The sequence below is a fragment of the Varanus komodoensis genome, unplaced genomic scaffold (assembly GCF_004798865.1).
Source record: "Varanus komodoensis strain SLA01 unplaced genomic scaffold, ASM479886v1 scaffold64, whole genome shotgun sequence".
Lineage (NCBI taxonomy): Eukaryota > Metazoa > Chordata > Lepidosauria > Squamata > Varanidae > Varanus > Varanus komodoensis.
Genome location: NW_025336273.1, coordinates 1,958,120 through 1,981,121, shown reverse-complemented (window position 1 = coordinate 1,981,121; position 23,002 = coordinate 1,958,120). Strand labels below are relative to the sequence as shown.

Genomic DNA, 23,002 nt, shown 5'->3' with positions numbered 1-23,002 from the left:
CCAAAGAATTGCCTGTTCTTTTGGAAGTGCAAAGAGGGAAACCAACCTCGTGGCAGGTGAAGGACGAAAGAGCAGGGGACGCATGGATTAGAAGAGGGGATTTGGTCTTTCTACCCCCTGCCCAGGACTCACTGAAGAGATCCGACCATATGGCCAGTCGGGACTAGTCGCTGTTGATCGCCTCCGCTTCCATGAATGTCTCCAATTCCCTTTGCTGGTGGCCATCACCACATTTCGTGGTCGTGGAACCGCATGTTGCGTGAAGAAGGCCTTCCACTGATCTCTGCTGAATCCCTTCCGGTCACCCCACCAGATTCTTGTATGATGAGAGAGAGAGAAGACCACCTTCCTGTCCACTCCATGTATAATTCGTTTCTCTCCCCCCTTAGTCCCCTTCTTTCTGAGCTGGACAATCTTGCAACTCTTCCTCACAGGGGAGTTTCTCTAGCCCCTTGGTCATTTTAATTGCCCCTTTCTGGACTTTTTCTAATTCTACAATGTCCTTTTTTAAGGTGTGACCAGAACATGGCATGGTATTGATTTGTATCAGGGGAGCATGATCTTCGCAGTTTTAATTTCAATTCCTTTTCTAATTGTAATTCCTAACACGGAGTTTTCCCTTTTCACAGCAGCTGTGTGCTGGGCCAACATTTTCATCGAGCTGTCCACTCAAACCCCAAGGTCTTCTTCTTAGTGGGCAACTGCTGTTTTGGATCTCATCAGCTTAAGTTGGAATCCCCCACTCCCCAAAGTGCATTAACGATGCCTTCCTCTGAATTACTTTTGCCATTTTGCTGCCAGTTCTCCAGTCCGAAGAGATCCTTTTAGAATACAGCACAATCCCTTTTTGGTTTCATCACCCAAAATAATTTGGTGTCATAACTTTGCTACTTACTCCTAATTCCAGACCATTTACAAATAAGTCCCAAAGCACTGATCCCATCAGAGATCCCCTGCAGGACTCCACTTTTGACCTTCCTCTACTGGGAAGATTTGGCATTTAGTCCTGTTCTCTCCTTTCTCTTCTTTAACAAGTTCCTGAAACATAAAAGGGTCTGTCCTCTTATTCCACAGCTGCTAAATTTGCTTTGGAAGTCCAAATAAACCGTGTCCCTCCTATAGAGTTTATATCCAAAAATGTCCCCCTTGATTCTCTGCATTCCACCAGCTTTCTCCAATTCTAGGTTGGGTTGGAGGCTTTGATTGATTGATTATTTTATTTTATTTTATTTTATTTTATTTTATTTTATTTTCAGCCTGCCTGATTAGCCACGTGGCTCCCTAGCACTTGCCTAGAGATGTCTATACACACGGTCCCTTTCCAGATATCTCTGGCATGCGTATCTCCTCTTTTAGCACTGAGACCCCTTTGAGTGGTAACCATGTTTCACAGCTGTTCACAGCCCATTTCCATCTGTTCTCCACACAAGCAGTCAGAAACTTTTTTATGTTAACAGATGTTTTACCCTGGACCATGACCACGGACTTTATCCCAACACCATCTATGCAATTATTCAGATGACGTGTGTCATCAGCAGGCCTTGTAGGTGATTTACCGCCTGGTCTACATGCCCATCACAAGCCCCATGCCCTACGTGTCGAGGACTGGACATTCCACTATTGAAGCCCCCTGTCCCTTGAGGCACATGCTTGGCACGAGAGAATATTTGCTCCTTTTTCTGAGAAATGGCTCCTTTCTATGGAGTCGTTTCCCTTTTACTCGGAATGACACCTCACATCCCCGAGGCTCCCATTCTCTGTGACATGAAAGGAGCTGCTGCCCAGGGGTTAGGAAACTTCTGTTGAGGTCCTGAAGTTCTCCTCCACCAACCTCTGTGCCCCTCTTTGCTTCTCCAGGTCCACAATCTTAGCTTCAAGGGAAAGGTTTTGTTCTCTGAGAGCCAGGCGTGCATTATGCTAAGCAGGCACCCACCCTTTCAAGGCATCTGGCAGACAGTCATATGTGTGGAACTCAGTGCAAAAATCTGTACAGCCCCCATACCTTGTCTGACTTCCTACCTTCATAGCAAGATTTTTAAAAATTGGCAATATTCTGTTTTTTCACCTGGAAAACTCAGTTTGCCTGCCTGGAAAATGAAGTTGTTTACTAGGAGGAAGTAGGGGGATTTATTTATAGCTATCCGTTAATATTTTAGGGTTTCTTACTTGAGAAGGAGGGGAGAATTCTCAACGAGCTGTTAAGAATTCTGTCTGGTTCTCCTTTGAACTGTGCTGGTCTCTCCCCTTTTTGTTGCCCCATTATTTTTCAACAAAGGATAGAAATTTGATCAGGGGCTAGAATATCCCTAGGGGGCAGACCCCACACTCCTAGAAGTAGACTTGAACTGGCTATGCCATCGGCTCTTGAAGATACTGCTTTGGTTGACCTGTCTCCCTGCCTCCAAAGTGTCGATTCTTCACACTACATTGCAGGGCACATCTTCCTGATTCAGAGCACAAGGTCTAATTTGGAGATCTTCCTCAGTGTGTTTTTTGAATGCTGCTGCAAGCGCATCTCTTGCCTTTCCAGCAGATCTAAACTGAAGGTTTTGAAATACTGAAGGTTTTGTTTATTCGAGCTAGGCAGCTGCTTCATAAGAAACTTATTCTCAAGTTGCAGCAGTCTAAGTAACCTTCCCTCTGGTTTGGGGGAGCAGCTCTTGCCTCTGCGAAGGGTTGGGTCTAAATGGAAGACCTGCTCCTCCTGTCCTTTCCTAAGAGGGCTGACTCCACCCTCAGGGAGGTTCATTCTGCTTAGGGGCTTGACAGTAGAAAAGTCACTGGGTTAATGAATTCACACCCTTCCTCCTCCATGCCTTCCCCAAACCTGAAGCAGTGTGGCTTACAGCAGCAGTCCGACCGATTTCACTTTTTAACCTTGGCATTTCCATGCCACATTCCTACCCCTCTCTTCTCCATCAAGTCCACCTTCCAAGTCTAAGTTTTCCAACTGCACTTTGAGAAAAACAAGGCAGATCTCCACGGGTGACTTGCATTTTAGCTTCAGTTGACACATGCTTCCACCTTCTCTTGCAAGTGCATTCATGGAGTTAACAGCAGTTAATATTACTCCCAAGCCTGCTTATTTATTTATTTATTTATTTATTGCTGATCTTGCCCACTGCCAGTCCGTAGCTTGCAACCCAAGGTTAGAAGTGGGCTTGTAAACTATGGTTTAAGCTGACAACTTTAACCATTCGTCCTCAAACTAACAGTGAGGCTTACCCTGTGAAAGGGTATGAGTTACAGCTGTGGTATTTTATTGCTAATCGCTTTTAAACGCATATCATAAGACCCTGGTTGTCTGCCCATGGCTGGGCATTGCTATATCTGTGCAAGGCCTATATGAGATTCATGCGAATATCCTTTCTTCTGCAAGAAATGACAAACAATCTCTCTCTTGTATGTTCAAGGGTTCTGACTTTTATTTTTTCCCACGGAGAATTTCTGTGGTTTCTGGGGGTGGGGGTTGGAAGGGCAGTGTGGGAAAAGGACTGGATTTCTAAAAACAGTTTGTTCTTCTTGTTTTGTAGCTACTTCAATGAGAATCAATATCCCGATGAAGCCAAGAGGGAAGAAATCGCAAATGCCTGCAATGCAGTCATTCAGAAGCCAGGTACCGGAGCAAGACACTCCCGGGAGGCACTGGTGGGGGCTTTCTTTGGAACGGCCCACGCACGGTTTGCCCATTTGCTTAAGGATGCACAGTTGCCGGTGGGCCCCGGCTCCGTTTCCCCCAGCAGGGCTTCTTTCCAAGGTGGCCTAGACACGAGGGAGCTGCACCCATAAAAGAGGAGAACGACCGGGGGAAACCTGGCGCTGCCCTCAACGCCTAGCTTTCATTCTGCGAAACAGCCTGGTGTCAAGCTGCTCCTTTCCTCCCGTCCAGTGATAGTGGCCCTGTAGATGAAGGAAGGAAAGAGGCGCACAGAGTGTGGGAAAAGAGCCGCCCCTTTCCCTTCCAAGAGTTTCAGAAAAGGCAGATGTCCCGACTGGCTCTACGCCACCTCCACCGGCCCAAGTACGGCAGGTGCGGGATCCTGTGGGCGGCTGGCGGGCCACCATGAGCGGATCGCCGGACGAGACTGAGTGGGGCGGCTACATTCTGATGCTTGCCCCTTTTGGGATGCTGCTGCAGACCACGGAATGCGTGGCCTGGCCCATTTCACTGCATCCGTGGCCTGGGCGTCTCTCCAGGCCGCCAGCAGCCCACCAAGGTCGAGGGCTTGGGCAAGAAAGCCCCTCTTCACCCAGCACACAGGGGGCTGGCAGGGCTGGCGGGGCCAGGATGTGGGGTGGGGGGCTTGGTGTTCACCCACTGGAAGCCCCAGGTGCAAGGAGGCGGTGCTCCCCTGCGAGTCAGTGGCTGGGAGAGCAGCGCCCCGGGAGGCGAAGGCTGGGCGCCGGGTGCTGGGCGAGGGGGGCTTTCTGCCCGACCAGCAAGGCGCTCCTGTGCCTGCAAGTCGGCCTGTGGCAGAGCCGCTGCAGGGCCCGTAGCCCGCCTGGTCACTGGCCCGGTGTGGCCACACGCAGCGAGCCACAGCGTTGCTTGCACGCTTCCTTGGGATCTGGGGCATCATGGAACTAGTTCACTGCTAAGGCCCCCAGAGGAGAAGACTCTCCGTGGCTCCTGGTCCTGATGGCCTTTTGGAAGGCCTCCCCTCTCGGAGGCGGTGCACCTCGGCGTCCCAGTTGCTGCTGCACTCCTGCTTACTGGGGGGCTTCCCACAGGCAGGCGTGGCCTGGCCCATTTCACCGCATCCTCAGTGTGGGCGTCTCTTCGGGCCGCCAGCAGCCCACCAAGGTCGAGGGCCTGGGCAAGAAAGCCCCTCTTCACCCAGCACAGGGGGCTGGCAGGGCTGGGGGGTCCAGGATGTGGGGTGGGGGTCTTGGTTTCCTGAGGGACCCTACTGGTGGCTCTTGCATGTGTTGGTTATTGGGAGCTGCCAAGCTTGTTGGGTCTCGGATATGATTCAGATCAACCAAAGTTCTGCCATGGTTAAAGGCGGCTTCACCTCTTCTTCTGGAGGTCCCATTTACTTAAATCTTCAAAGTAAACTGGGTGCCGCTGGAAGAACAGAGACAAAACCTTGCCCTCAGGTGCAGTCACAAAGGTATCAGCTCTCGGCACGGACTGGGAGGGGCTCTTCTTAAAAAGCACCTCAAGCTGGACCCAGTGCAGAGGGCTGGGTACCTTCAGCCGGGTCAAAGACTGCTCTGTACCTGCTTCCAGGCCCAGGTGGGGTTGTGTGGAGGCTCTTTACCTCCTCCCTCTTTAAAATGGTGGAATCCTGCGTGTGGTATTTCGGAGAAGCGGGTTAGGGCCTTCTTATTTTCTCCCCTGGACCTGAACAGGTTTTACCTGCAAAGCAACACTGTGATACACCTTTGCCTGGTAATAGGTGCCCTCCCATTCCGGGATTTGGCTAGATACTCTGTTCTCGCCTGCTATCCCTCTTTCCTGCTAACTCTGGGTTTCTGTTTTAGTTTGCTAACTGATGTTCAGGAGCCTGGCCATGCTGAGCAGCTGCAACCCATACAGAGCTTTAGGGGCAGGAAGTCCCCCAAGGCTTCCTTACCCCTAAATATGTTTAGAGGTGTTCTTAGCAAGGTTCTGCAAACCTTGGCATGCCTTCTTCACTCGCGGTGGCTTTGTTTTGGCTCCGGTCCTGTCAGCACTCGGCACCTTCGTCTGCTATTAAAGGAAGGGATGGCAGCCATTAAAAACGGAGGCGAGGCTTCTCCGCAAAGCCCCATCCTGTGTTCGTTTCTTGGTCAAGTGCCTTCTGGGAGGATTTAGGGAAAGGCCTTTATTTCTCTCTACAAAGAATGCCAGGCATGTGTTTGGAAACATGAGTTTGGGAGGCCCCATGGCAGCCTTCCCCGGCCTGTGCCTTCCAGATGTCTTGGACTGCAGTTCCCAGCATGCTCGACCAGTGCAGTGCTGGGACTGACTGGGGCTGATGAGGACGCCAGGTAGAAGCAAGCAGCCCTGCACCAGCCTGGAGCGCCTCGTGGGACAGAGCGCATGTTGACGAAGTCTGGGGTTTGTTTTTATCTTATTTTACACTCAGGGAAGAAGCTTTCGGACTTGGAGCGAGTCACCTCCCTCAAAGTCTACAACTGGTTTGCCAACAGACGGAAGGAAATCAAGCGACGGGCCAATATCGGTAATGTATCAGACGGCCTTGAGGAGCTGCTGAGCAGAGAGGGAGTACAGTGGGCCCTGATGGGGATTTCAAAGCTGAATCCCGCAGGGGAGCCTGGTAGCGCTTTCCCTGGGTCAAAAACCGCAGGGTGTCTCTGTGTTCAGGGGTCAGCAAAAGCACCGTTGCTGCTGGTGCCATTGGCGAGTGTGTGAAGCACCTACTGGCCCGGCGTGAGCTTTCACACTGGGTTCAAGGAACGCGTGGGATGATTTCAGGTGCTTTGCTAGGCTGTCGGGAGCTTCTCCAGTGGAAAGATGAGGGATGCAGACACTGCCTTGAAATGCAGACGTGCTTAGCTCCCAGTGTGGATGTCCGTCTGGGATCCAGAAGTGCGGGGGGCATGCCAAGCAACAAGCCTCACAGCAAGCTGTGGATGGGCAGGACCGGTGCCGTGCGCGAACGGAGGTGCATCCTAGCAGCGCTTCCCAGAGCTTTCTGCGAGCACGGGGCCCTTGCAGCAAGCAGGTTTTGTGGAACGCTTTCCTCGTACGCAGGCAGTTTTGAAATCCACGGCCTGATTCACAACGGGGGCCTTTGGCTGAGGGACGAGTGAGTCGTCCCCAGCCACAAAGCTTTGCTGGTGAGATTTAAGGCGGCCGGCATAACTGTCCCAGCCCCTTGTGAGCCTGCTCGTTCAGGTCTTTCTCTGTGCAGACCTTTCTCTTTACCGTCCCATTACGGGCCAGGCCACACTGGAACATACAGGGTATTACACTCTGTCCCAGCCGATTCGGCAGTAGCCTACATCTTCCTCTCGAGTGGTGATCCATGCGGGATGCTGCTGATGCTTTTGTGCAGTACTTTCAAAGGTTTGAAATGCTTCGGAGCCCCTGGAAAAGCAAAACAACATGACACATTTTTTAAATGACATGTGCAGAGGAAAAGTCTTGCATGAACCGATCCTTTGATCTAAAATTCACAGTGGCAGAGATAATGAGCATGTAAAGTAGGTGCGATGCTCATTGCAGAGACTGGCTGGTTTTGGCATGAGTTGTTTCCAAAAGTGAAAAAAAGTTCTCTGATGTAAGCACCCCCCCCCCCTAAATGTGGATTTCACCCCCGTCATAGGCTCTGTCGCCCAAGGGTTTTCCAACCACTGCATCCGATAGGGAATGCCTTCCATCTGCCCCAAACAGAATGCGGGCAACAAAATATTTATGCATGTTAAACCCTGGAAATAAGCTCTGTGTTTCCCCCTCCTGCATCCCTCTCACGATATCCTTAGTTCTCCACCCCATCTTGTATGTCCTCGTTTACTGCAAAGCTATCTTCAATTATTTAGTAATATTCTCCCAAAGTAATGGAGGTTTTGCATCTTAGGAGCACATCTGTGTAGAGCTGAGGAATATTCAAGGCACTTCCTGTGCAAGCCGTCTTTGAAAACAGGGCTGGCTTCTTTTGGCTGAAATGGCTACTGAAATTCGGTGGCCCAGCAGCAAAAAGCAGCCCGTTTGAAAGAAATTTAGCCCATTCTTGCTGTTGCGCTCCCAAATTTCAGGGGCACCTTTGTCTGCAGTGGGAGAGGGATCAGTCCCCAGCCCCCTGGAAGCCTGAGGAGAGCAAAATGTCTTCCGTTGTGTTGCACGGGGGTGGAAGGGGTGAGGGGAAGAAAGGTGACGTGGGAAAAGAGCCGTTGCAGCCACGGCGTCTGGTCTGCAGAGCAGGGCAAGCAATGCTGTGAAGGGGTTGGGGCATCTTCTCTGCAAGGAAAGGGGGCAGTTTGGGGGATGTCTTGGTTTGGAATACAAAGGGAGAGCCAGAGAGAGGCTTTTGGCTATGAGAAGATTTGTTCCCCCCCTCTTGTAATGCCACATCTTGGGCCGTCCCATAACCTTGGGTGGAAGCAGATCCGAACCGAGCAACTTAAGTGGCATGGAATGGCCTTCCACGCGAGGTGGTTGAGGCCCGATCAATGTGGGTGTTCAAGGACAGGCTGGACGTGCACATGGTGGGCATGCCGTGAGCAGAACCGGCTGGAGCCGGGGGTCAGACTAGATGGCCCGGGAGGCCCCTTCTGACCCGCTCTGTTTCTGTGTTTCTAAGTGGCAAAGCGTACCTTTTCATGACTGTTGATGGTTTGAGAGGACTTTAAAAGGGGAGGAGACACATGCCATGTGGAGCAAGAGGAAAGCCTCGTTGGGGCTTCTCTTCGGCCACTGAGATGCTGAACTAGATGGACCTTTGCCCTGATCCGTCCAGGGTCCGCTTATGTTCTTCGGCTTCCCCAAGGTTGGGAGCGCAGGCAGTAGCCTCCCTGGGATCGGGGCCAGCAGGTCTTTCCTAAACTGTGTGAGCAAGCCAAGCCGTGGCCATGCCACAGAAAGTAAAGGGGTCCCGGCCCCTGGTTTAATGCAGGAGTTGGACCCCAACTCCCAGTCTGAGAGTTCCAGGCCAGCACGGAGACCTGGAGGCATCCAGGACTACCAAATGATTGCAGGGCCTGAGCAAAGACATGGGCTAAGAACTTGATTTTACTTCTGCATGTGTTTTCTTTTCTTTTCTTTAAGGAATTGGCGTTCATGCTCCTCCAACCAAATTAATTTTCCTTTCTTAACAGTGCAACAACACACACAAAAAGGGCTTGCACCATATTGAAATGAAGACGAAAATGGGACCCCCCACACAGGGTGCGTGTTTATTGTAAGAACCATCAAGTGGCAGTTTATAACCAGCAATAAACAAAGACCAAAACAGTCCATCTCCCGAACTGGGAATATCTACAGGCATTCCCACAGAGAGGAATTTTACTTGAATGTTGCTTTTTTGTGGCCTCAGTAATCAAGGCTGTTTTTTTCCTCCTCTTCCTGAGTAAGGGCTTTCTAGATTTGAAGCTTGTTTGTGCCGTGTGTGTGTGGATGTGTGTTGTGTTAGAATGCTACAGGAGTTCACAAGCAAGTGTGAAGCATAGCAATAGGTGCTGAATTCAGCTGCTGAACTGCTGTTTCCATGTGAAAGGAAAGTTTCTTATCCTTATGACTGTGAAGAAAACGGCTGTCACAAAATCAGAAGCCAGAGGGCCGATGGCGGAAGTTTTCCAGAATTAGGGACCCTGTGTTCCACAAAAGCCCCTTCCCTCGCAGCAGCTGCACCGGAATAGTGTGTGTCTGATAAGAGAATCCGAACGCAGAGTGAGTTTCCGCAGAGAAACTTGGTTGCTCTTCCTTGGCAGAATCCGATCCCCTTTTTCCCGGCAGAGTTTTAAGGCCGCTTCCTTTTTTAGTGCACAGGACACGTAGCTCCGGGTATTTCTTTGTGGTTCTTACAAGAAATGACGTGCCCCGTTGGCGAGGGTCCCATTGTTCATCTTCATCTTTATCGGTAACCCTGCAGCAGATAATTCAGGGATCCATTTGCTTTTTTCGAAGAAGCAGCAATCCTGGAGAGTCATGGGATAGATGTACAAAGTCCTGGCGGCCACTCCAACAGCGATGACGTAGACGGGAATGACTATTCGGAGCAGGTAAGTATCCGCCCTGCGCGGGGTGGCCTCAGAGCGGAGAGCATCTTCTTCCTCGCTTGGGGACGCAGCGGGTGGGGACGCGGGGGTGGGCCTCGCCTCCTCAGCACCCGGGCAGGACTCGGCCTTTTCCACTGTCACGCAATGGGGGAAGGCAGGAAAGGAGAGCTGCGCGGGAACAGCCTTCACCCACTCGGATTTGTTGTCGCATAACAGGACGCTTGGCCAGTGCGCAATGGGGAGGAGGAGGGACGATGTGCAGAGGGAGGCAGAGAAGCAGAGAAGTTAGAAGAAGACAGGACGATCTGCTCAAAACAAGCAAGTTGACGCTCCGTTCGCACCCCTTTGAAAAGTTCAGGGGCATGATGAACCCGTCCGAGCTGCACCCCCACACATAGTGACCCCGTGTCTGTTTCTCCCATGTGCCCCATAACCAGAGCTGTGTGTATCCTACAAGAACCCTTCTTTCTGATTTGCCTTTTTCAACCCCCCACCATGTTTCTAGTCCTTATTGTTCCGGGGGGCAAGGAGATGGTGTAAAACACACCAACAATTTCCAGTGAAATCTAATGGGATGCGCGTGTGGTTCGCCTGCGTGTTATGGGTCATTGGACATCTGTGGGCGAATGGGGGTACATGGCAGGAGCCCCCCACCTCCCTCTTTAGTTTAACATTTCTCTGTCATTTTTCTGCAACAGAGGGATTTCCACAGCCCTCTAATTTCAGGGGGGATGTAACCTTTATCTCTGCTTTAGTTCCATCCTATTTGCTCATTGCCAAAGAAATACAAACAGTCCTGAAAACACCCAGGAGCTGTTTATAATCCAGTCCCCATAAAGGATGCAGGTGCCTTCCAAGCGTGGAGGTTGCCTTTGCAAGCCCCTTTGAATTGCACGTCGGGTCTGGAACACACAGCCCTGCTTAACGGCACAAAAATACGCAGGTTTTGATCCCCTGGCTCCCCCACGCAAGGTCGCATGTTCCCGTTCCCCGAGAATGAACGCATTTGCCATCCCATAGTGAAGCAGAGGCTGGTTTGTAATAGAAGATCCCGGTCAGTCCTTTAGTTGCGGACTTCTGGGGTAGCCGCCGTACCTCGGCCATGGCTCGAGGGGACCACGGCGAACCTGCAGGCCCACCCCATGGATGCGTTGCTCGTGGATTCCCAGCTGACGTCCGGTGGTTGGTTTCTCCTGCCACCTGCCCGCGTGTCGGTCGTTCCGGACGTCGGGGCCCGGCCACGCTTTCCCTGTGGAAGTTGTTCCATCGTGCTAGGGCAGTCTTCTCCAAGCTGGGCCCCTCCAGATGGGGCAAGCGTGGCTTCAGGCTCTGGGAGGTGGGGTTGAACACATCTGGAGAACCCCTGTTGGGGCAGGTTGTTGAGGATCCTCAACGCTCCCGCTGCAGGAATAAGAGAAAATGCACCCTCGCTCAGACTCCCCTGCACGGCTTCCTGCTCTTGCCGCTTCCCGTCCCCTCTGTGGATGTTTGCCCACGGACGCCCCTGCCCGGAGGCCGGGACCCTCCCTGAGCCCCTTCCCCCTCGCCATCAGAATTGATCGAAAGGAAGGGGCTTTTCATTGGTAGCACCCAATCCCACAGTACCCTCCCCAGGGAGGCTCTTCTGGGGCCCATTTGATTATCTGGGCTTTAAAAAAAATCACCCCTGCTATTTCTGGTGGCACTTTGAGAAATGTGTGGCTGGAATCTGGCTTTGGGGGTCAGAATCCTTTGGATTTCTCAGCCGGGCTGCTTGGATTCTCGCCCGCGGTCTCTCTTCTCTGGCCCACCTCACGCCGACTCGTGGGCTTTGCACATGCTCCACAAAGAATTACGTGCTCGGTGTGCTTTGCGCAAAGCCTCACTCCCGTTGCATACTTTGCGCAAAGAGTCTGCCAGCGCTGCCCGGCATCTGCAGATGTGATGTGATCTGAGCTCGCTGAGTAAGAAGGAAGTTCTGGGGTGCGAATCTTTGCATCCCAACTTAGGAACCTCGGAAGCTGTTCACAGGGAGTCGGTCTCTGGCTCCATCTAGTTCAGCATAGCCAGCAGTGGCTGGATCTCAGTTTGGTCGACACTGGCCGTCCAGGATCTCGGGCAGAATTCTTCCCTGGCCTGACCTGGAATGCCAGGGCTTGAACCCGGGACTGTCCTGAGGCTCTTTCACTGAGCTACAGCCCCTCTCAGTTCTTGCTTGGCCTTGCTTTGGTATGTCTCTTTTCCTGCCGAAGTTTTGTGCTTTTTTACTCGATTTCCTGGTTTGCTTGGCTGTAGACTCTTTCATTAGCTGGATGTTCTTTGAAACCTTTCAAAGACCAGCATAGAAATATATGGGCTGAAGTCATTCGATACAACAATAATTCTCCCTGCTCCGGCCCCTCCAAGCCACCCAGGGAAAATTAGGCACTAAGAAGCTAGAGAGGGAGATAATGACAGCACTGAGAAAGGCCCGTCTACTAGAAGGAGGCAAGATTTGTTGTCTGCCATCTCGGAGGGTTAGATTCTGTGTGCGCGTGTGTTGGCTGTTTATATAGCCTTTCAGGATAGAAACACTTCTGAGGAACCTTACAAGTAACATCAAAATCATTGATAAACACTCTTATTTATTTATTTATTTATTTATTTATTTATTTATTTATTTATTTATTTATTTATTAAAACATTTCTATGCCGCCCCTTGCCGAAGCCTCGGGGCGGCTCACAACACAAAATAAAATACAATAAAATACAAAAATAACAATGTAAAATTAGCAATATAAAATAAATAACAATATAAAAGAAGTCGCCCTGGCCAGATAAATAAGCAAATATTGTTAACAATTAAAATGACGCTTAAATAAAAAGGTCTTTGCCTGGCGCCAAAAAACAAATAACGACGGCGCCAGGCAGACCTCTCTGGGGAGCGCATTCCATAGATTGGGCACCACCGCAGAGAAAGCCCTCCTCCAAGTACCTACCCTCCTAATTTCTTTCACGGAGGGTTCCCTGAGAAGGGCCTCTCCCGCTGATCTCAAGGGGCGGTCGGGCATATATGGATGTAAGCGCTCCTTCAGGTAGCCAGGACCCAAGCCGTTTAGGGCTTTATAGGTCATCACCAACACCTTGAATTGGGCCCGGGCTTCAATGGGAAGCCAGTGAAGCTGACGGAGGACTGGAGTCATGTGAACATAACGCCCAGTCCCCGTCAGCAACCTGGCAGCTCTATTTTGCACCAATTGAAGTATCCGGAATGTCTTCAAGGGTAGCCCCACGTAAAGCGCATTACAGAAGTCCAGGCGGGAAGTCACCAGCGCGTGTGTCGCTGTCGCCAGGCAGTTGGACTCCAGGTAGGGGCGCAGCTGATTAATCAGCCGAAGCTGAAGGAAAGCGCTCCTCGCCACCGCTGTCACCTGAGCTTCCAGTGAAAGCTCCGGGTCGAGGAGCACTCCCAAGCTGCGGACCTTGTCCCTAAGAGGGAGTGCAACCCCATTCAGGGTCAGGTCAAATCCACCCTCTCCGAAGCCCGATCCGCCAACCAGGACCTCTGTCTTGTCTGGATTGAGCTTCAGTTTATTGGCCCTCATCCAGCCCATTACCTCGGCCAGGCACCGGTTCAGCACAGCCACTGCCTCACCTGGATTGGTGGAAAACGAGAGGTAGAGCTGGGGATCGTCAATGTACTGATGGTTCCGCAGCCCACACCTCCGGATGACCTCTCCCAGCGGTTTCATGTAGACATTAAAAAGCAAAGGGGACAAAATGGACCCCTGCGGTACTCCATGGCATAGCTGGATGGATGGGTGGGTGGATGACCAATATCCTTCTGAAAGGGAAGATGTTAGGTGGGTATGTCTGCGGGTGCTGAGGGGGGGCACTCCAACCGGAACAAGGTTCTGGGATGGCCTTTGCCTGCCCACCACCTTTCTGGGATCCTTCTTCGAAGCCAGATGGTGGTTGATGTTCTCCTACGGTTGAGTTAGGCTCAGCACTAGAGGAAACCAAGGGGCAAGTCTGCAGACAGGCAGCTGGCCCAGCACCCTGGCATCATTCCCAGAAGGGAGCAGCTCCAGTCAGGGAAAAGGCCAGAGCTGAAGGCAAGAAGGACTGAGGTGCAGCAAAGCTTCACCTGTGGGCGAGCAGATGCACTCGAACGGGCTGTGAAGCAGAGTCGAGGCCGATAGCAAGGGGTTCCGTCACAAGGGAAGAGGCTTGAGCTCGAATTAAGACATTTCCGCGATGGCCAGACTGAAATCGAAGGCTTATGTTGCCTGATCTCCCAGAGCCCCGCCCTGGGCTTGGCTGCTGTCCCTCACAGGCTCCATGGCAGGTGTCCTCCTTGTGAAGAGGACTTTAGCCTTATGGGCTGTTCTACAAGGGGACACTCCTTTACTTGGCCGTGGTTTTCTCCTGTACCTTCCAGAGCTTGGGTTGCGCAGTTGTTCAGGCTGGGCAGTTCCTTAGTCTCCTCTGCCCATAGGTTCCTCAGGGTCCAGCTCTGTTGAAGGTTCTGGTGTCGCTTCCCTACAGATGGAGGAGGCGCCTAGGGTAACACCAGCATCAGGGGGTTCCATGTGGTCTTCAGCTTTTGACTCATTCCATCCCTCTTCCCCACTGAGCTTGAGTCTCAGGGCAGGAGATTTTGGTTCAACATCACGATGGGAGAGCGGTTCAGCAACAGAGCCAATCACCCTCATGGGGTTGTGGACTGCCCCTCACCGGAGGTCTTCCAACCAAGGCTGAACCACCACACATCCTGAGGTTGAAGAGAAGGTTGGAGCAGAGGGCCTCCAGCCCTGAGATTCTGTGGAGGCATCTGGGGCAGCTTCTCTGCAGGGGTGAATGATGGCAATCGCCCCTCCGGCTTCCTCTGCCTGTTGCTTTAGGGAGACTTCAGCATCCGTAGCACGTGGCACTTTGGATGCCGGAGCTTCTCTGCCATGGCGGCTCGTCTCTAAGGCAAGGCCAGTATCAGGTCTTCAAGCAAGGCTGGGCCGATTCTGGCGTCTCTGCACCCAGTAAGGGGTTGGACTGTTGGTCCTCTGTGGGGCCACTTCTTGCGCTCAGTGGTCCTTTCGCCCTGGGCGTGGGCCCTCACCAGGACTGCGGTGCAATGGGCAAAACTGGGGCGACCTTTAGCAGAACTCTGCAGGAGTGCTCCTCAGTTCAGCTGGCAGTGCCTGGATGGGATGCTCAGGGGGTCCCCACCTGCTTTGGGGCAGGGGGCTCAGCTGCCGTCCTGCAGCGGCTCTCACCAAAGAGCTGCCATGCTAGGGACTGGCCCACTCCTACCCGGGGGCCATCATAGCCTCGTCGGGTCACAGAGCATGAAATCTGCAGAGGGCAGCCATGGGGGGACCGAGAGGAACGTTCCCACGAGCCGAAGCGCAGAGAGAACCCGGAGGTGCAGGCCAGCCTGGCGGGTCCGTGGGCAGGTGGGTGCCCCGAGGCGCCAGGTCGGAGACCACAGGCCTCTAGAACGCAGCTGTGGGCCAGCAATGTTTCCGGTAGCTCAGGGGCCACGGATGCAGTGGTGCGTGAGCCGGCCTCCGGCCCGGGGTTGGGAAAGCAAACCCCTCGCCTCGTGGCCCTGGGTGGGCATGCACAGCTTAGAGTCGAGGGGCCATTCGTGCTAATGATCCCTTTTGTTCTCCATAGAAGTGAGCAGGTGATTCCCATCAGAGCCCACAAGTAGATGGAATAATGTAAGAACCTTACGTTTTGCATGCTGTTTGAGTTTGTTTGTTTTTTAAAATGGGGAGAAGTATTTAGAGTGAACGCCTGTCTAAACTTGCATAGGATTTCACCCTTAAATGTTTAATAAATAAAACAAGAGGTGGCTGGACCAGGTTCTTGTTGTTTTCTGCAATGTTTTTATTTCCTGTCCTGAGATGAGGGGAGTGTATTCTGTATTCCCAAAAAGCAAATACATTAATTACTCGTAATAAGTTCTCTATACACACATTGTGAATGCCAAGTAAGCCAGGTTTTGTTTCAGCAGGGAAAAAATATGCTGTTATATATCTTCCAAAAAACGTGGAGGGGACCGTTCTACACAACTCTCTTCAACAAAACATTCCTTTAGACTTTTCACTGTGTTTTAAACAGGCTTGTAAAACCTGGTTGTTTCAGTCTGGTGTTTGTGATTGATTTGATGTGATCCAGCCATGTATGCTAAAAAAAAAAAAAGGTGTTAATATTTTATTATTGGTTTTAATTAGCATTGTTGAGTTTGATTATGGATATTTGTTAAATGGTGATTTTAAATTGATGTTTGCATGCCCCCTAAAGGCAGGATATAAATAGTTAACATTGCAATTGAACAAACCCATTGCAAGGGATGTCTAAACATCTCCCAAACTGCCAGAATTCCAGTTGGCATTTTGCCCTCTTACATTTTTTACAAATATCATGGTATCTTCAAACACACCTGCTGTTTGCAAAATGATTTTTTAAAAAGAACAAAAGCCTGCAAGGTTTACTTTATCTGTTAGGATATGTTGACATTTTGTATAATTCCATCAAAAAGCTTCTAGTAATCCTAAAGAGATGCGTTTGGTTACATGGTTTGATCAGTTAACACGCTTAGGAGACGTTGCTTCTCTTTGTACACAAATGGAAATTCAGAGTAAGAACTGGAAGGTGTGGAAGCAATTGGCAGAAATTGTTTTAATGAATGCAACTGATTCGTGGCCCCTTTGGGTCAGCTTAAATTGTCTCTCCTCCTCATTTTTTTGGACCAAGTGTGCATAAATATCAGCCTGTCCTTAGGTGCAGGAATCCCTCTGTGGCTTACACCCTGAAAGGTGTTTTTAAAAACTGGGGTTAGCCCTTGCATGCTCCTGGTCCTCATTAACATGTTGAGAACACGGCAGCTCAGAGCAGTGCCTGGAGGAAACGTGGGGAGGGAGCCCTACTCTCATGACCACTGGGGAAAGTTTCTGCTTGCTTTTTGCCCTGTCTTCAGGGCCGGGAGGAAAGCCATTCTCCATGTTGTCTTGGCTTGGCGCTTCCCTTTAAATCCAGTATTTCACTTAGCCAGAAGCCTTGCACACTCTTAAGGCGTAATATCTTGCCAAGAGGGCATTTTGAATGACGTCCCTCCCTCTTTAGCTTCCAGTCTGCCCCGGAACAGCATGAAGTGAAGGCATTTGCACATCCCAAAACAAACGAGATTATTCCATGTGCCTGAAGAAAGCATTCTGCCCAAGAGTTTTGGGAACCCAAACCTTAGTCCTTCCTCAGGGGCCACTTATCTCTCTTCCGGTGGCCACCGCTTCCATATTTCCTGTTCCTCTTGCTCTCTTGTTAAAAAGGAACATTCTGTAGCAAAAAGTTCCCAGCCACCGTTTTTTAAATGTTCTCTAAGATAAAGCGAGACATCTTCTTGTCCGTCTGGTGGAGAGTCACGTGTTGGTTCAGGGGAAGGGAGCACTTGGGTTAATCACCCTCTTGGGGCATCTGCAGAAAGGGCCAATCCAAATGATCCTGGAGGAGTTAGGAAACGTTTTCCTAAGGAAAAGTCAATATATCTGGGGCTTTGGGATTTAGAGGGAGAAAAACACCGAAGGGAGGCGTCCAGAATCTTACAAAATGGTGCAGCTCAGCTTCTCCAGTGGGCACCTTCGAAATGCGTTGGCCAGATTTCGGCCTTGCTGGCCGTGGAGCTGTGGCCCAGCACCTCTGAGAGTAATCAAGACAGCCGGAGGGCTCCCCGTCTGGGAAGGCTTGTGTTGCTGAAACAGAGCAAGGGACATGCCCCCTTCTTCTGGTGCTTAACACGCTCAGTGCTGTAGCAATAAGCTAAGAGGTCCAGCCAAACCATGGAAGACAGTCAGAACGATGGGTAGCCAGAATCTTGCAGCGCAGAATCTTGCCCCGAGTTTGCGAGGATCGCTCAGCCCGATCAGCACCTCCCCCACTAAATTCCAAATTCCTGACGTTGTGCAACTTCTGCGTTTGGAAATCTGCACACCGAGTTTAACTTTCGTTCCATTTGTCCACTTGCAGAATCTCAGTTTTCTGCTTGCAGAATGTAGTGTGTGTGTCTGTAGAGTTTGGAATAGGGAGGGACAGGTCCGAATTTGTAACATGGTCGGTGCAGGAGGCAATGATAGATGAAGCTTTTCCATCCATTTGTGAAGAACTCAGAGCAGCCAAGATCCCAACTGAGGCTTCCGTGGCCTCTCCTCCTCTCAGCTTGTTTAGCTTTTAAAGCAGGGGTGCCGAATCTCCGGCCCTGGACCAAAGCCAGCCCTCCTGGGGTCCCCCTTCCCCCCGGCAACCTATATTTGGTGGCTTTCTGGCTTGCTTCGTTTCCGCCTCCCAGCTTCTAGCAGGTTGAAGTGCCAGCCCTAAGATTTGGGGACTGGCAGTAAGCTGAGACGGGGAACATTTTGCATCTTTAGCCCCGCCCTGCTGTCTTTGGTCCAGCCCCCTCGGCCCCGCCCACCACAGGCATCCGGCCCCCGAGCATTTCTCTGCAGTGCACCGCCACCCTCAGAGGTTCAGCACCCCCGCTTTAAAGACACAGCCACCTCCACACCGCCCCCCCGCCCTTCCGTCCCCCCGTCCATCCGTGCCTGCCCAGCATGTCCCCTCGCCTCCGGAAACACGACTCTTGCCCTCTCCGTCCGTCGAACGGCCCCCTTGGCCCGTCGCGTGAGGCGGCGGCTTCTTCGAAACCGGGATGGAATGACTGCTTCGCGGTGCTAACAGGACGTTTTCCCGGCTGTTCCTCCCTCCCTCCCTCCCTCCTCTGCTTGTGCAGGATGACAGTACCAGCCATAGTGACCACCAGGATCCCATCTCGCTGGCCGTGGAGATGGCAGCAGTGAACCATACCATCCTGGCACTGGCGCGGCAAGGAACCAGCGAGATCAAAGCGGAGGCCCTGGGCGACGACTGATGAGGCGGCGGAGGGGGAGCGCTCCCAGCCGAGAAAGTAACCTAGGTTTAGACGTAGCACCTTAGCAGCCTTTACCTGGTCCCCAATATGTGTTTTCTTACAGTATAACTTTGCAGTCTCTTGTCCGTCAAGTTATCCGTTTAGGGTCTTGTCCTGTGAAGATGGCATGGTGCTCTCTCACTCGCGTGTGAACGCTCAGTATTAACTCCCAGTCCAATCATTCACTGCACCGACCGACCTTCCTCTCCCGGCGCAGCTCCCGCCCCGGCGGACGAAGCCCTCCGCGGCTCCCTCTCGCGCGTTCCACGGGCAGGGGTCCCGGCGTCGTAGCGGCCCCCAGGTGCAAAATCTGTCCAAGAGAACCAGCCAACGGCGCAGCCTTGGAGTGCCCTTCCGGGGTTCGGGCTTCCCCCCGTTCCGAGCCCGAAAGGCAGGCAGGGGCAGCAGGGAGGACGGCTGCCACGGGGAGGGACCGTGAGCGCCCCCGTGCATGGCGGCGTCTCAGCATCTGCCTGCCAGGTGCCGACACGTCGGGCCCCTCTGGCCACGCAGCCCCAGGGTCGTCCCTGTTATTCTCGGCGATGGGCGCCTGGCCTGAACAGCCAGGGAAATGGGGAGCTGCCTCGCTTCGTTGGGTGCCCATTCCTCAGCCTGGCCGTCCTCTTTTCTGCTGTGTGATGTGAGGCATAAGCCAAGATTTTCTGGGAGAGAGCGGCCAGCTCTCGTGCGAGCGCCCAGAGCCGCCATCAGCAGAAAAGGGTCTTTTCCGCGTGTCTCAAAAATCCCCAGGCACGATGCTCCTTCCTCCGGCGGGTCTTCAGGAACGGAGTGGGGGCGGAGCGATCCTTCCGCGAGAGGCTGCCATGGCCGGGACGGTTCCCAGCATGGCCGTACACATGCTTGCTCAGGGGTAAGCCCCACAGAGTTCAGTGGGGCTTGTTCCCAGGCGCGCATGTGCAGATCTGCAGGCCCTCCCGACCCCAAAACCTAGCAGAACACCCACCCTCTGACTCGGCCTGTTTAGGCCAGCGACACACGGCGAGAGGCCGGGCGAGCTTCTGCTGTGCCTAATGGGGAACAGCTCTGCCACTCTCTCTCTAAATATACACCGTTTCTGGCGAAAAGTCTGAATTCAGCCTCGGAAGTACGGGAAACCTCGTGAAAGATCCGTGTGACCTCTTCCCCTTCCCCACAGGCAATGCAATGCAATGCAGCACTCTTGGGAAAGTTTTCCTCCCGGCTCCCAGCAGGCCCCGTGCCCCACGAGAAGGGATGGGAAACACGCAGGCGTGTGCACGCCCACACTTGGCACAACCCTGCCCGTTGGTACTGATTCACGGCTGTGTGCTTTTGGTGTGGTCGGTTCCCAGCGGCATCGGCACAGGATCCGTTCTCCCCCTCTGTTCCTTCTTTGTGTTGGTCTTGGCCAAGCGCCGGGCAGGTTAGGGAACACTTGGAAGCCATATTTAAACGGGACACTGCGTGGTGCTGTGTGCCGGGACCGTTCGCTTGCTCCCGTGGTGGAGGTCAGCTTTCTTTAGCCAGCCTTGGCCGGCCACCCTGAGGCCGTTCAGGCGGTCCAGTGGAATGGTGTTCGGTGGTCTTTGAAGTGAATCTATTTCTTAAATAGCAACAATGAACTGGTTTTTTCATATATCTTGATCATTATGTAGCACTTTGGTTACTTTTTTCTTAAACAAATAAATAAATATTTATATTTATATTTGATAATTTCCTTTTGAAAAATTATTGGAGAAGTCAAGAATTCAGCGCAATAGACTTACGTTGAAGAGTCACCCCATAATATGCTTTGGGCAGAATCCATTGGGAACATCACTGATGAAACGGCCCCGGACTCCATAGAACTGAATGGGCTTTCCAGCCAAGCTCCGCTTGAGGCCTGCTTCAGATGTGAACAAGAGTCCGGATGAGCGCATCAATGAAACTTGTACGCCGTGTGTTCCCAGTGAATTGTGCGCCTGTCATTTGGCATCTCTGAATGTTGCGTGTGCATTACTTTTCATAAACTCATACCTTGGCCGACGTGGCCAGAATAGGGAGGCCTCAATAGATTTCAGCCTGGTTCTTTCATTTATGCCGCCCCTCCGCTCCTCTGAGGTTGTGACTGGGTTCCGACAACACAAGAACCCAGGGTTGAACATAAGTTGGCTGTGTTAAAATGTGCATTATTGTGTTGTCTGAACCCAGCCAAGATAACAAACTGTGGTGAACAATTCCAACTTCACAACCGCACAGCAAACCATGGATTTCTCTCCCTATTTTGTTTTGTGGTTAACAGGACATGGGTTGGTAGCACAGCTGGGTTCAAACAACACGGTAACCCATGTTTCAACAACGTGCTGCAGTTCAGTGGCAACCCGCATTCAGCCCTTCCTCAACCTTTGACTGTGGGTTATCCGGTTGTCTGAACCCAATCCTCGTGTAGCAGAAGGGCAATGGCACGGAATCTCTGCCCTGTTGGAAGGGGTCAGAGGGTGCAGGAGGGATGCATGAACTGGGAGGGCCGTCTCTGAATCAGTTTGCCCGTTCTTGAATGCCAGCCAAGAGACTGATGGAAAGGCAGTTCCTCAGGCTCCCTGCATGCATCTTGTGTGTTCTGGGAGGGGCGGAAGAGAGAGTAGCATTCTGGGAAAGCTACTCCATGGTGGTCCAGTCATTTCAGGATCCCCCGGCAGCCCCGTGGCCAACCAATAATTACTTGATGGTTTTCGGAAAGGGTCCGATGCTGCTGCTTCTTAGGATTAGCTGCCGGCAGTTAGAACTTCCGGGCAAAAATGTGCCAGTATTTTGGCTCCACCTCCTTTGCTTCCCACCACCAGAATGTGGCCCCGAGTACTTCCGCAGAGATGATGTTGGCCCTTTGGGCTGAGTAAAGCTGAACCTCCCTGAGCCGCAGCCCGGCTCTCATAAATGTCCAGGTGGGATGCAGTCTAGAGAGGGAACTGGACTCACGCAAGATGGCGCCGTGCAACTGGATGGCCCCACCAGTGGTGGGGTGTGTGTGTCTTGTGTGGACCTAATGAAGCATCCCTTCTGGGGTACATAAAGATGGGCAGCCCCAACCCTTCACCATCTTCGCCGTTTGCCTGATTCCGGTTCCCCACCTCCGTTACTTGGTCGGCCTCTTGGCTTGTCTTCCTCCCATCTTTCTCTTCTTCACTATCTGCACGTACCTCATTTTCTTTTCCACTGTTGGGGACTGGAACAGAAGCACATGGCTGTCCCATGTTCTGCTCACGTGGACTCGGGGACAAGTGAGCTGAGCTCGGCTGGCTGCGATCTCTCAGCATGATCGCTCATGAGCAGGCGGACATCTTGTACTGCTGGGGACTGGAAGAGCGTAGCTGCTGCTCTGGAAGTTTACTCTCCTGTCTGCACGGCACTCAGATCTTGAGCTGAGAAACGTCTACACATGTGAGGATATTTTAATAATTTGTGTCCTCTCTCAGTTGAGCCTGCCACTACAGTTCTGTTCCATCTGGCCACTGGGCTTTTACTTCATTAAAGCATTTCCAGTAATGTTCTGGCAAGCCAAGCTCAGCGAAGGGGGAAAACTCCCACCGACCGCCATGCAGGCAGTTGACTCGGACACACATAACGGCTCGTGCCGATCATCCCTTCCTCTCTGAGAACTGGCCCTGATTTAGTCTTGTCCAATTTGCAGCCGTTGTTTTGTGTGAGTTTGTGGTTCGGGCGAGATGCGTTGCTCTTCTCGATTGCCCCCGTGTCATCAGAGCCAACTCGGAAGCGCTCCCATTTAGGCACATGAAATTGTCAAAGGGTTTTACCACTAACCCCAAAGCAATAGTGCCGTGTGGCATTGCAGGAGACCAGTCCCGGGGCTAAAACTGGAGCTGGGCGGATGCGGCTCTGGTGGGTTTGAAACAGTTTTGCATTAACACGCCAGGCATCTCCCAGAGAAATCTGAAATGAGTGCTTTCTTAGGCTGCAGTCTTAGGAAGCCGAGGAAGCCTATTTATTAGGAAGGGGCTTACACCTGAGTAAAGATGCACAGAATTGTACAGTCAAGCACATAATGGCGCACGAGAGTCCTGTTGGATTTCAGAGGGAACTTCCTCACCTGCTCTGGCACAGTTTCTGCAGGCACAACCCAGAACGCGAGCTAGCCCTTCCAGAAAGCTTGGTTCTTCCGTCGGAATGTAGAGCCAAAAGCAGTGTGGGTCCAGCAGGGTGAAGCTCTCAGCTCCGCTCTGGCCCTTGCTCCATCTCCTGATGCCGAGAGAAGGAACTCCCTTGGAAGAAGGTAGCTGTTGAAAATCCAGGGATGCGGCTGGTCATCCTCGCCCCCAGCCAAAGAAGATGCAGCGATGAGGAACCAGTCAGGGATGAAGCATGGCTTGGGGAGCGGACCACACCTTTCCCTCCTCATGTGCACCCTCGGGCACGCTGGAGCACGTGCCTCCCCTGGAG

General features: G+C 52.2%; 1 protein-coding gene across 18 annotated transcripts in view; it reads left to right on the top strand.

Annotated features, from left to right (window-relative positions):
• Positions 1-21,579, top strand: part of HMBOX1 (homeobox containing 1) — a 119,257-nt gene extending 97,678 nt beyond the window's left edge. For 10 of the 18 annotated variants that reach the window (XM_044450253.1, XM_044450258.1, XM_044450260.1 and 7 more), the window contains 5 exons: positions 3,534-3,616; positions 6,075-6,170; positions 9,575-9,669; positions 9,883-9,984; positions 18,413-21,579. In XM_044450253.1, coding sequence (XP_044306188.1) covers positions 3,534-3,616; positions 6,075-6,170; positions 9,575-9,669; positions 9,883-9,984; positions 18,413-18,550 — 514 coding nt within the window. In that variant the 3' untranslated portion in view covers positions 18,551-21,579. Of the gene's footprint in view, positions 1-3,533; positions 3,617-6,074; positions 6,171-9,574; positions 9,670-9,882; positions 12,277-15,300; positions 15,348-18,412 lie in introns of those variants that run through there. The other 8 variants (XM_044450270.1, XM_044450265.1, XM_044450264.1 and 5 more) reach the window with 8 other exon arrangements.
• Positions 21,580-23,002: the final 1,423 nt, after the last annotated feature.